The sequence below is a fragment of the Eptatretus burgeri genome, chromosome 4, assembly GCF_056783735.1.
Source record: "Eptatretus burgeri isolate ZD-2024b chromosome 4, Ebu_testis_v1, whole genome shotgun sequence".
Classification (NCBI taxonomy): Eukaryota; Metazoa; Chordata; class Myxini; order Myxiniformes; family Myxinidae; genus Eptatretus; species Eptatretus burgeri.
Window position 1 is genome coordinate 49,335,160 of NC_140964.1, and position 14,161 is coordinate 49,349,320.

General features: G+C 43.6%; 1 protein-coding gene across 3 annotated transcripts in view; it reads left to right on the top strand.

Annotated features, from left to right (window-relative positions):
- The first annotated feature begins 1,020 nt into the window (after positions 1-1,020).
- Positions 1,021-14,161, top strand: part of LOC147028006 (proto-oncogene tyrosine-protein kinase LCK-like) — a 63,457-nt gene continuing 50,316 nt past the window's right edge. The window contains exons 1-4 of one of the 3 annotated variants that reach the window (XM_085877924.1): positions 1,021-1,135; positions 1,353-1,553; positions 11,964-12,059; positions 12,145-12,378. In XM_085877924.1, the coding sequence (XP_085734050.1) occupies positions 1,446-1,553; positions 11,964-12,059; positions 12,145-12,378 (438 nt within the window). In that variant the 5' untranslated portion in view covers positions 1,021-1,135; positions 1,353-1,445. Of the gene's footprint in view, positions 1,554-11,963; positions 12,060-12,144; positions 12,379-14,161 lie in introns of all 3 variants that reach the window. The other 2 variants (XM_085877923.1, XM_085877925.1) reach the window with 2 other exon arrangements.

Here is a 14,161-nt window from a genome sequence, read left to right on the forward strand (position 1 = left end):
TGCATGTGATCTGTAGAGGCACGAGTTTGGCAGATACGTAAGAAGGTGAGAGGAGCTAGACCAGAATGCAGTTGGTCAAAGATGGTAAGCCAGACCACCTACCACCAATCATTTTTAGTGGTAGGTCTACAAGAGCTTCTCATTGCTGTTGTTGGTATTCTTGTTGGGGGTCGATTTTTGAAATGTACACCCATTGGTCAGCCAGCTGCCGGACCCCACCCACATTTGTCACTTGACTTGACATTTGTCACCCACCATGGCACTCACCCCCAAAAATAATATGGCTGCCATCTTGGTTTTCTTGTGGACCTAAGAAATTAGGCCTTTGCTGATTATCGGCCTGAAGGCCTTTGCCTGTACGCCTTTGCTGTCGGCCTGGGTTTGTTGCGTCAGATTTCCGTTGGTTTTGTTTGGGTCGAGTGTTACTAACGATGAGGGACCCAAAAAAAATCAAATCATATGTCGAATAAAAGTTATTCGTAAGGTTTAATCAAGCCCATCAACATGCATGGTATGTGAGTGTTTTTAGGGAGATGCGCCTCCCTAACAAAATAGCGTGGGCCGAAGACATCATTCATGTCGGCCTCTGCTGATTATTACACTCTCCAGATTTGTTGCCTCAGATTTCCATTGACTTTCCAACTGAGACTGACCAAGAGAGACAGACCACCTACCACCAATCATTTTTAGTGGCTTGTCTCTTGTCTGTCTCTCTTCTGTCTCTGGTTTAGCTTGTCTCTCTTCTGGTTGCTCCCGGGACTCGAAAACCCAGGATCTAAAGCATATTTACATATAACATGAAAGGCAAAATGATGCCGCTACAGTACTCTCCCTCCTGGTGTGTTAATCGAATAGAAGGTACAAGCAAAACACGTAATGTAGAATAAGAGATGTTGACTGTCCATGCAAAAATAAAAGTCACAGCAAAGATAAATGGAAAACAGCTTAGTGTGAATATGCAAAACAATGGCATTTCAAGAATGTCGTTTATCATAGATACTGGCAAGAAACGTGGAGCTACAGGTTTGAAACGAGTCATAAAGCCTGAACATAGGTGCTTCCTCATTCCATGTACTTGACGATAAGGTATTGACGGTGACTGTCAACAGCACAGAGGATTTTGGTGTTTCACCAGGTAATTGTCTTTCCAGGTGTTCCACTTTTACGGGTCTTCTCGATTTATCGTAAATATCGGATCTGCATTTTAATTCCAATTAAACATGATGAAGAAAGTGGAGGAGGAAGAAAAACCGGCAATCTGTGATTTTTGTGACAATACACTACAAAAGCCGGCTAGTTATACATGTATGAATTGCTCAGCCTCATACTGCAAAGCGCACTTCGTCACACAGCACCATCTCCACGATCAACGCAAGCATGTCCTCATCCCACCAACCTGTCGGCGCAGCGATTATGTCTGCTTCGAGCATGATGAAGTCGTCAGCATGTTTTGCCAAGTGGAGCAGAAGGCACTGTGCATGCTTTGTATGAACCTGGGTACGCACAAGGGACATGATGTGGTCGACATTGATGAAGCCACGAAAGAAAAGAAGGTAAGGGTGTAATGTAGTCTATAGTAAATAAACGATCCTTTCCATCTGTCGATGTAATATTTTGAAATGATCATTGTGAACATAATGCTTCTTTGTGCATGACATTTCATTTTCCTCATTGAAAGCTGCTCTGATAAGGTAATTCTGTCTGTCTGTCTGTCTGTCTCTGTCTGTCTGTCTGTCTCTGTCTGTCTCTGTGTGTCTCTGTCTCTCTCTTTTTCTCTTTCTCTCTCTCAATCACTAATGTGATCCTTATGGTGAGGAACCATCACGTATCTGTCTGTCTGTCTTGTACACCATGCACTATATTGAGTGAGCATCAGTTCTGTTGAAGCAGTTTCTTGGTTACAGTTACAATGCTAAATTTGTCGCCACCCCGACACAACATACTCGACCGAGGATGCATGAATAATGGATGAAATCAACAGAATGTTGATCGAGGTATACTAACCGCCATGGGAAGCAAGGATAAGTTGACGTTTCAGGTGTTACCCCTTCATCAGAGCAAACATAAAGTCTATCCATGGGGAAGCACTTGGGACGTGAAATGGTCAAGCTTTTTATTTTAAAATTTGCTTACACCGAAGGGTTAACGGCCAAAACATCAGCTTCTCCTTGCTTGCGACGGTGGTTAGCATACCTAAATAAAGGTCCTGTTAATTTCATCCATTGTTTTTCCTTTCCATTGTCCACTAAAGCAGACTGATGTTAAGGGGCTGTCACACCTTGACGTTTTAGCCAGCATATGGCAACGTATCAAAATGTATGTAAAACGCTGGCGTACGCTGAACTATTGATGTTTTTTTTAAGTTTTGGGCGTATAATAACATGTTGGACGTATGCATAACGTATTAGTAACGTACACAGAACGTTTCAATCACATAAAGATAACTTATACCAATGAATGCTGAGCGTGTTGTCGGCGTTCACAACCTATGTCCAACGATAGTCTCACTTATGCATAACGCACGGCAGCGTATCGCCGACGATCACGTGGCGTAGACTATTCATAGGCTGCGGCTCGACGATTCAAATCTTAACCGCACTAGACATCGAAGTGTGAAGCCGCAGTCACACCTTGACGTTTTAGCCAGCGTATACCGACGTATGAAAAATTTGCTGAACCAAGCTGGCACACGTCGAATACGTTATGGGTAAGTTTTGTATATGTTAAGAGCACGCTGGCATACGTCGTCAAACGCCGAGTACGTCGACAAATTTTCAGCATGTTGAAAATTTCTCAACGTACTCGGCGTATGACACACGTTCCGCATATGCTGGCCATAAGTTGTAGGCACATTACGCGATCGTTGACACACGTTACTTGTAAGTAACTCATAAGTCGAAACACGTCGAGGTAATGGTTAGCGTCAGTGTTCCAGACTCCCTGGTTTTTTGGGGGGGTTTTTTTTTCTTCGGTATGACGGTAATGTTGACACTTCGATTTCTAGTGCGGTTGACACCCTCAGTCGAGTATGATTTAAATCGTTAAGCGGCAGCCTATTAACTATATTATATTATAACCGCACTAGAAATCAAAGTGTCAACATCACCGTCATTCCGAAGAAAATAAATAAATAAATAAAAATAAAATAAAAACCAGGGAGTCTGGAACACTGACGCTAACCATTACGTTGACGTGTTTCGACTTATGAGTACCTTCCAAGTAACGTGTGTCGACGTGTGTCAACGATCGCGTAACGTGCCTACAACACGTTACTCATAGGTTAGAAATAAGTTTCGGGTATGCTAAACATTACCTCGACATGTTTCGACTTATGAGTAACTTACAAGTAACGTGTGTCGACATGTGTCAACGATCGCGTAATGTGCCTACAACTTATGGCCAGCGTTATGCGGAATGTGTGAGTCATACGCTGTCATACGTCGACAAATTTCAAGCATGGAAAATTTGTCTAACAGCTCGGCGTACTACGACGTATGCCAGCATACTACGACGTATGTCAGCGTGCTCTTAATGTATACAACCTTACCCATGACATATTCGACGTGTGCCAGTGTTTTAGCCAAATTTTTCATACGTCAGGCATACGCTGGCTAAATCGTCAAGGTGTGACAGGGCCTTTCGTATTCCGAGCAAGACTGGTTCTTCATTATATGTTGAGTGTGCAGGAATTTGAAATTTGTTCAGGGTCTTCACTCTTTGTGAAGCACATCATGGGATATTTAATGTCCAACAAGGCAACAACTAATGCCGACAGTCGGGACACCTGGCTTAACCAGGGCCGGATTTACCATGTGGGGGGCCGTGGGAACAATGATTGTGGGGGGCCCCCAAATTTGGAGATTAATCAACAACTTAAATTATAACTGCTTTTTCATAAACAACTGAACTTGTATGTATAGATTTGGCAGATCCTGATCAGGAATGATTTGGCAAACATGTTCACAAATTACAATTAAATCTGACAATATGACAATATGGATGGATTGTTATTGATATGGCTGGTGACTTATCAATGAGCTGATGACTTATCTCTGAACTCATTCTAAAATCAAATCACAAAAATGCTGTTGCTGCAAAAGTAAGAGATAGAGATGGACCAATATAAGAAAATAACAAACGACGCACTGTCATTAATCAGACTACCAACTTCGACTAAAAATCTTCTAACTTCTAAAAACTCTCTGGAGAAGAGAAATCCGAAATGGTGATTAATAGCAGACTTCCAGGGACCGCAAATATACGGCAGTGTCATCCACATCAATGAACATACACACGGTGCCTTAATCAATGGGCAAGCTTCCTGCGCGACAGCGAACTCAGATATGATACTGTCAACCTGCATGGAATTGAGCACATCAGATTCGGTTGAAATGATGGTCAGATTGACCAGTCTCTGCTGCCCCATCGTGGAGCGAAGATGGTTCTTGATAAGCTTGAGTTTCGAAAACGAGCACTCCCCGGAGCAGTTCGACACCATCAGTGAGAGGTAAATCCGAAGCAGCACTTCCACGTTTGGGAAAGTATCGGTGAGTTTTCACTCGATGAGAAAACTGTACATCTCGAGTTCAGTACGGCCCGAGTCTGGCTCTGACTCCTTCGTCATGGCTTGAAACTGAATCATTTATTCTGTGAGGTCAGGTGATAGATCTTCCCGATACAGCTCGACGAGCTTCGAGCATGACTCTCGAATCTGCTCCACTTCGAGTTGAACAAGAGCACGCAGGAATCCAAATCTGTCGCTCATCTCGCTGTAAGCGTTTGTACGCTTTTCCAACTGTGACAGCAGTACGTCGATCACTGCAACGTATCCACTGATGCGAAAGGACTCCTTGGCGTCTAGTTCTACTTCTGGAGTGTGTCCGTAGTCCAAGGGAGCGAGGCGGACATTACACTTTCGTCTACTCGATCTGCGAGTGAATTCCTCCGTCAACAACAAATGTATCAAACTGATCGCGTAATGACTGCACGAAGCTCGCCAGTGACTTGAGGAGCTGCACGGCTGTGTTGAGATCGGTAGCTTGTGACTGAAGGGTTTTACTCGTACGATCAAATCTACCAAGGACAGTAGACCAGAAACCAGCAAAGAACCCTATCTTGAGCGTGCATATCGTTTGGTGAAGTGTCTCGGCGGTGTTTCTCATTTCACTCTTCAGTTGTTCATCGTTTGTGATTTCATCGAGGACATCCATGATTTCGCTGTAACCTTCAAGAAGAGCTCGGGTTGCATCAGAATGAGCCGACCAGCGAGTGTCGCTGAGGCGCTTTGGTACTTGCAGACCTTTGGCTTTCAGGGCATCAAATAATCTGGCGTAGCGCGACGTGGAAGCTGGAAAAAATACATACACTTGTTCCACGAATTCAAAGAATGCTGCTGCAGGTCTACAGCATCCCACGGCTGACTGACCGACTAAGTTCAGTGAGTGCGTCACGCATGGCATAAATATTGCGAGAGGGTTCTCCTGTTGGATCATTCCCTGCATCCCATTGTATCGGCCACTCATATTAGATGTGTTATCGTAAGATTGTCCTCGGCAGTTAGTGATGTCCAATCCAGTGGCTTTCAAAAAAATCCAGTAATGCAGTCGCTTGCTGGGGTCCAGTGTGTCCTGTGTTGCTCAGAAAGGTCATGAAACGCTCCACTGGAGCCTCGCTCTCGATGAATCATAGAATAACTGTGAGCTGGTCGATGTGGCTTATGTCAGGAGTAGAAGCGACTGACACAGGGAAGTATTTTGCCTCTTTCACACGAGCGACGATGTTATCCAGAACAGATTTTCCGATGATGGAGACTAACTCTTCACATGTCATAGATGATAAGTAGTTGGTGTAGCCACTACCTTTGTTGGCATATTTCTGAATGTGCTGCGCCAAAAATGGATTGTATTCCGCAAGTAATTCCATTAAACCAAAGTAGTTACCATTCGTCCGTGACCCAACAATTTCATCTGATCCACAGAACGCTAGACCACGTTCAGCGAGAAACAATATCACGCTCACACTTCGTTTCAGCACCTCCCTCCAATAGGACGCAATCTCACTCACCTGTTTGACGCGTTTAGTGTCCACACGACCTGTGGATGTTGCTCTGTCTGACAAGCAGATGATATTCGCACAATGTACATGGGAACGCTCATGCACCTCCATAGAACGACTGGCATGCTTCCAATCATTGAATCCTTCCCCGCCCAGGGCAGTAGCGCCTCCAAAGAGCTTGCAAGCGATGCAGTACAGTTTTCCGGTTGATGTGGAGAAGCAAAGCCAGGACCTTTTCACGGACTCTCCGTTTTGTAGTCTACGGTAAAAAAAGATTCTTGGAGCAGCAGCGTTTGCTACCTTCAACAAACTGTATGGATGAATCAAAGGGACCAGTCGAATTCTGCAGGGGTTCCAAATCTCGTGATGCCCAGTAGTCGATCATCTCTGACGACGGTCGCTCAGGAGGCCAACATCCAATGTCATTGGCAAAGCCAGGTCCACGATCAGTCAGTATATCTCGCGCTTCTTCATCTGATGCATGTTCTTCATCGGTGGAACCTTCCGAGGTGTTGGGCGAATCTTGACGTGGTGGTTGAGTTGCCAAATCCGCTTGTTTTGTCTCTGTTGGTGTTCCAGCCTCTGTCATGGACGAATCACCTGTTTGTGCAAGGAGTGAAAAACTCTGAGATTTTCTGGGTCTTGTCGACGACGGCTTTGTGTCTTTCATCTTTTTCCTTGGAACGTTTCCACTTTTGAGCACCACCGTCATATTTCCGTGGAGCCCTGGATTTGTGCCTGTCGTCACCGAAGCCGCTCATTGTGGTTTCTGCAGCTGGTAGGTCCCGAGTAACCGAGGTATCGTCAGAGTGCACGTGGGACGAACCAGAATCACGAACAACAAGTATCAAAAAGTAGGTTCTGGTAACTTACGGTAAGTCTGTTAATACGGAGGATAACGATGAACAGCGGATCCAGGAAAATACCGTGATCAAACGGTTTGGATGAGACGAGAAGACACCGAAGTTCCCTTTCTGCACAATGTTTATTAATATAATGGCACGAATAACGAAAGTCTCACTCGGCGAGCAAAGACAATATGGCGACGATTTACTTACACCAACGGACAAGAAACTGGAAGCTCTCACCATATCCGGTGGGAAAACACCAAGAAAGTAAGAATTACAGGCTTGCACTACACCAACATGGTATTCATAAATTGCATGAAACATTCATGGGCACAAGAGTACCGAACGTTCATACATATGGTGAAACAGCAAAGACTTTTTAACAAGTATGTTTCGCAAACCTGGAACATAGAAAGTCACACCGTGTTACTGTGCTGTGCGCGCCAGTAAGCAGGGTACTGACAGCGTTCCCTGCCAGCCGCAGTTTCAGTGTGTACAACACTACCCCTGCCGGCCATGCGCTGTGCTGGCCTGGCCTAGTATTACCATGTCGACTTTCACCTTTTCACCCCTCCTCTGGCTGGACCTCTGTATTCCGTCTGTGCTTGCTGGGCTCTGGCGGGCAGTGCCGTTGTTAGTTGGCCACGCTCAACCATCCGAAGCATCGATGATCGATCCAAAAAAAGATCCGAATGCGGGCCCCCAATGCCCGAGGCTTGCACCGGGAATTTTTGACCACGTTGGATCCGTTCTGTGGACCGTGGAAGAAACGGCTTAAAAAGCCAAAGCTTGAAAAGGACCCTCACAATGACGGACAATTTTGAAAAGATATCCTTACAAAGAGTTTACAATCTTCATTCACCGACAATAAAACTTTAGAAGCACATTTTCAAAGGATTTTCAAAATGTCATCAAAATTGTGGGGGGGCCCGAAATGTGGGGGGCCCTGGGACCATGGCCCCACCTGGCCATCCCTAAATCCGGTAGTGGGCTTGAGAGCCACACATTGGCTCTGACAGTAGATGAGTTTGGAAGGAGTAAGCCATGTTTGATTTGACTAACTGTCTGTTAGCTGTCTTATGAGCTAGCATTGCTTGGTGAATGTTAGCTTTGTTTTTTGTATACATGATTGAGGCAGGTAGAAGAGCTGGAAAAAGGAAGTGCTTGGGAATGGGGTCATTTGGGGGTAAAAGAGATGATGAGTATTGATGGAGGATGACCTGATGTAGTAATGAACAACTGTTGGGAAGCCTTGAAGGGAAGAATGGGACTGAACAGACTGGGGAAGGAAGTAGGTTCCAGAGGTAAGAGAAAAAAGGAAGAAATGAGTGGAGGTGAGCAGTGAGCTGGGATTTTTGGAGTTTAACAAGGAGAGAGTTGGACGCAAACTATGTGTACCCTGTTAAAACCTTGGAGGAACAGAGCCAGGAGCTCATGCATTTGCTCATAAACATTGGCATTCGCTAACACCACCTGGTGAATTGTCGCATAAGCTCGCACTACTTGGTGAATGTTAACCTTAACTGCTGAGCAATTGCATTAACACGCATCAGTGTTACATCTCACTGTATCTTTTTAATATGGGTAGGCCATTTGATGTTTGTACCATGGCCAAATTCAAGTCTTGCACTGATTATAGGTGTGAATGGCGTCATCAGTAGGTCCAATAAATGATACAAACGAGCTTCCGTGACAGATATGCATATGCAACGTTTCTGATGAAGGTGAAATGCCATTTTGTTTTCATCACTAGGTTGGGGATAAATGCAGTCTTGTAGCTTTGGCCCCCTCACACACAACCTGCAATAGTCCAGTTTTTCAAGTTTGAAGATTTGCATAAACTCTTTGAATGCACAGTGTCATTTTGAAGTTCACTTGTTGATCTTTCACTTTAGGATGGCACTCCCATTTGAAGTCATGGCTTATGTTGAAATCCCACATTCAAATCCCATATACTGTGTTGATTTGTCCATCGTCCACTCCTGTTTTTGAAAGATATGTAAAAAGTGCGCTGATGTTTGCCATCATTATTCTGCATATGATATATGCACAAGCTCTTCCATGAGTCTTAGATTAAAAAACGATAAACTAAGGTAGCTCAAAAATTACTTGAAAGGAGATTGTAATCTGTCTAACTGACATGATTTTATAGGCGGCACCAGTCCTTACTATGTAGTTGGCTCTTAATGCCTTTGGGGAAACTGGGGATGAACAACACTGCCTCAAAGACACAATGCTGCCCACATGCTTTGACGACCAAATTAAAAGAGTAAACGAGCAAAGTTATAAACAAGTAAAGTTGACAAAAACCTGTTGGGGCTCAACTCATGTTATTAATCCTTTTTTTTTGGATGACATCGTGGAGGCTTGTGGAAGAGCTTGTACATTGAATGGATCAGGACTTAACGGACAAAAACAGGACAAGAACAAGGAGGCCAAACACACAAAACAGGACGCAAAAGGTACAGTAGAGAAAGTGGGGAAACACCAACAGCAGAGTTAAAGGCCGAGATAGAGGGGGACTTGGACAAATAATGGGTGTTAAGGAGAGGATGCATGGGGTGGACAAGATGGATACAGAAGGAACTCCAACGAGAGAAAAGTGGAAATTTTGAAGGAGGAGGGATTTGAGGTGGGGTGTGGGTGGGAGGGGGAGGGGGAGATTAACGAGGGTAGAAAATATGATGGCTTTAGATTGGGGATGATTTAAGATAAGCTTGGTGTTTGCTTAATGGTTAAGGTGGCTGGCTTAAGGTCTTAGGGTCCTGAGTTTAAGCCCCTCCCATTCCATTGAAAGAACATCAGGTGGGTTGACTCAGCCTGTCATCTTTTCGAGGTTAGCAAAATGAGTACCAGATTACTGGGGTAATAAGCCATTCGAGTGTCCTGCATCGGAGTGGCGACCCGTCCAGGATTGTACTTCTTAGGCAAGTGAAACTACCTCGGCACCCTATGCACCTCATGACATGAAAGGAAAGGTTGCTATTATGATCTGAGATGGTGGTAAACAGACAGCTGTTTACCACCTGTTTACCAAGATCCAAAATAAAGAATGACATTGAAGAGAATGTGGACGTTGGTTCCACAGGCGGAAAAAAGTGGTACGAATGAGTGGACATGAGTAGTGATCCTGGGTTAAGGTAGTTTCACCAGAAGGTGGTTGGTGGTGAACCGTGTGTGACTGCAGAAACGTGGGGGGGACAAAGCACGGAAAGATCAGAAGATGTAAGGCCCAAAAGGAGCTGGTAAAAAAGACAGAGACCATTGACCTATTTGAGATGGTGAAGTGATAGGACCATAGACTCAGCTTTATCGTGGGAGATTCCAATATTATTGAAGACCTTGGTTTCTACAGTGTCAAGCTGAGCAAGATATGAGGCAGTGGAGCCAGCCCAGAGGGGAATGCAGGACTCCATCAAGCTGTGGATGAAGGTCTTGTGGGTGAATGAAAGTTCAGGAGTGCCAAGGAAGGACTTTGCATGATAGATGATGCACAGTCAGTGGCTGGCTTTGGAAGCTAACTTTGAAATGTGAATTCCCCAAGAAAGATCATGATTGATTGTGAGACCCAGGAGTTTGAATGACTGAACTTCCTCAAGAGGGTTGTTAAGAAAGGAGATAGTAGGGTCTGCTAGATGGTCCTTATAAAGAGAGATGGTGAGAGTATGAGATTTGTCAGGATTGAAAGACATATTCCAAGTGTTTGACCAGCGTGTGATTTTTTTTTCATGGTCTGAAGAGAGAGGGAAAAGGCTGCAGCCTGCCAGTCTGAAGGTCTAGGGATGTCACGACGGAGGGTGGAGTCATCAGCATATATATATATATATATATATATATATATATATATATATATATATATATATATACATGATTTTCTAGAGTCAGTGAGATCATTTATGAAGATCAGGAATAGGACTGGGCCCAGAATATTGCTTTGGGGCACTCCAGCCTTGACAGGGAGAGGAGATGAAAGGATTCCGTTGAGAGCCACACATTGGCTATGACAGTAGATGAGTTTGGAAGGAGTAAGCCATGTTTGATTTGACAGTAAGCCATGCTTGGAGTGTTGGCCTTGGATTCCATAGGCAGCATTTGGAGAGCATGGCTGGGTACCAGACTGTATCAAAATCATGAGATATGTCCAGAGAGATGACCCTGATCTCATGTCTGACATTGGGGGCCCCTATCCATTGTTGCGTGAGTCGAAGCAACATGTCCAAGGTGGAGTAGCCTGGTTTGAATCCAAATTGGTAATCTGAGATGAGGTTGTTGGAAAAAGGAAGGATTTCATATAAACTGCAATTATGGATTCCACGATCTTGCTCATGATTGGAAATAAGCTAATTGGTCTGTAGTTAAGGGGATCTGTTTTTGTACTTTTTTATGTAATGCAATGATGTTGGCAGATTTCCAAGGAGATGGAAGATGACCGAGGGCAAATGATATGGTGAAAAGGGCATATATAGGATGTGCAAGAACAGCAGAGAAGGTTTTAGGACATATCAGCTGTTGTCATCTGGTCCAGTCGCAGAGTCAGAGTCAAGGGTTGAAAGAAACTTCTCCACTTTTTCAGGAGCAAAAACAGAGTCCAGGAGCAGTTCGGTATGACAGGGAAGGGTGGATACTGAGAGTGAGTGGTTGGGGACACAATATTTTGAAGAAAACACAGGAATGAGGCATTTGGCCTTTTCACAAACTGTTGGCTGTGGTGCCATTTAAAGAGTGGGAAGGGATGGAAGGGAGACAGACAGATTTTACTCCAGAGACAGACTTAACAAGGTGTCCTCAAGTTTTAGGGAAGGGAGACAACTTTGAAGGTTCATTCTTGAGGTTGGACAGATGTTGTTTTCTGTCTCTCCTGAGAGTGGGCACACACTTGTTGTGTGTGCCCACTTCAAGGAAGCGAAGGCAAATCCGACCGAAGGCAATTTTTTCCTGTTTTAAATGCAGTTTTCTCAGATAATTTGGTTACAACTTCACATTAAAAATATCTCTTCAAGAAATGAATGTATGTTATGATACAGTGCCCTTTTAATCATTTATTTTTGGGAATCACTCCAGACAGTGCTTCAGGCAGATCTGGACTATTTGGAAAATGCAATTGCCACATCAGAAGCTGAAGTGAACAACCTCCTAGGAGTGAGTGACAAAGTCAAGGTAAGCCTTCTTTGGGACAATTAATTCATCATCGTTAGGAGGAAAAATTGGATCCACATCACAATTTCATTTTCCTTTTTTGTAGGCAAATGCACAGATAATCAAGGACAACATAAAACATGCCAACGATGGAGCCAAGCTGGAATTAGAGAAGAATGAGCAGGAGTTAATAGAGCAGGTGATAAAGGAAGAAGATAATTTCTCAACAAAGGTGAATTGGGAAATTTATGCAGGTGTGCAGGATCAGGAGATGATGACAAACATCAAAGCAAAGATCAATGCAGTCTTGGAGTGCACCTTTCCAATTGTGCTTTTGAAGGTAAGGTTTGTTTAATGTTGTTAAAGCCTGTGCCATGTTCTTGTCCCGAAGTTTGTAAAAAAAAAAAAGCTCTCAAATGTATGGAGCAACATCAGTCTGATCAATGAAGTTCACAGGGGGGGGGGGGGACACTTCAATTAAAGAGATGTTATCGAATGGGTTTGAATACAAACAATTTACAATGTAACTCATTACTGGTGGTTACAATGTTGACCAATAAATAGTTTATCTCCATATATACCATGACTTGAATGGTAGAGTCAACACATCTGACACCAATCTTCACTTATCAAGTTATGCTACGATGAACTTGCAATTGGTCTCTGGCTTTGGCACCAACACAAATTTTATTATGAACCCTAGGCATCAAAAATATACATATACCGAACAAACAGTTCCAAATGGAGTACCATGCCACCATTCAAGCATTTAAATTTCATCAGATGTGGCAATAAATGTGAATTGTTGCTAACAGCTTTCTGGCTCAATGACAGAAGACGCCATTTGCAGTTTTACCTCCTTCATCCCAACCCCATTTAGAATCCTGTGCATGCACGGGCAATTTGCTGTTATGTGAAACTCTATCAGGTGACACTAGATCCTCAACTCACTTGATGTCAATGTTACTGAGCGACATTCTGCTGGTCTTGTCGCATGTCGTTCATTATGTTCACTTTCACGTCCATCTTTCAATAGAGTTCACCAAACAAATATGGACGTCCTTGACAGGCAATCATCACTGGACTGTGCAGCCAAATGTCTATCAATTTGAATAGGCTTGATGTTTTTTGTGACCCAGAAATGTCATACTTATTTGCTGTTCCACCCACTTTGTTATCCTATTTGACATTGTCTTGTTTATCAGCACGTGTGTTAAAGTGTGAAACAGGTGGTCATTGGTATTGGTCGCCAATTTTCTATGCAGACAACTTCCCTTGATTATGATTAATCTTCTGGGTGTGTCAAAAAACCCCAAACCCTCTGTTTTATTCACCATTCATTTATTTTTCATGTTTTTCTCTCTTATTTCAGATAATTCCAGCTGAGGCCATGTCGGAAACGATGTCCTGGCCAAATTAAGAAAAGGCTTTTTCTGTGGAATCTGACATTGAAATGCAATCCTTCATCCAAACTCAAAGAAAGTTCAAGAAAAACACCCCATGAAAAACAGAGAATATTCAAATGGATGAAAAATTTCAAGAGCAAGGAACTGTGCACAACTTAAACTGAAAATCAATGGAGAGACAAACTCATTCAGGATGCCATTTGCTGAGAATTCTTGAGATCATTGAGAGAGTCCAACAGTCGGTCGGAAACAGTCCAAAAAAGTCGCTTTGCCACGACAGTCAAGAACTTGGACTGACAGTGTCAAATCTCAGGAGGATTCTCCATGATGACATGAAACTTTATCCGAGAAGAACAATGGTTTCAGCAGGATGGACAACCCCTCACACCACAAATGAGTCCCGTGAGTGGGTGACAAACCATTTCGGTGATAGAGTGATTGGCTGATGCTTCAATGTCAAGTGGTCTCCATATCTTCCTGATCTGAGCCCACTATTTTTGTTTATTTAATCTTTGGGAATATCTCAAAAAACAATGCATACACGGATAACCCTAGAAGCATCCTTGAGCTTAAACAAGCAATCACAGAGAAAGTTCGGTCCATCCCACTTGCCGAATGTCAGCGAATAATTATCAACAACTTCACCTGCCATGTTCAAATCCATATTCAGTGCAGAGGTGGACATTTGCAGAATGTGATCGACTGAGTGCCAAACTA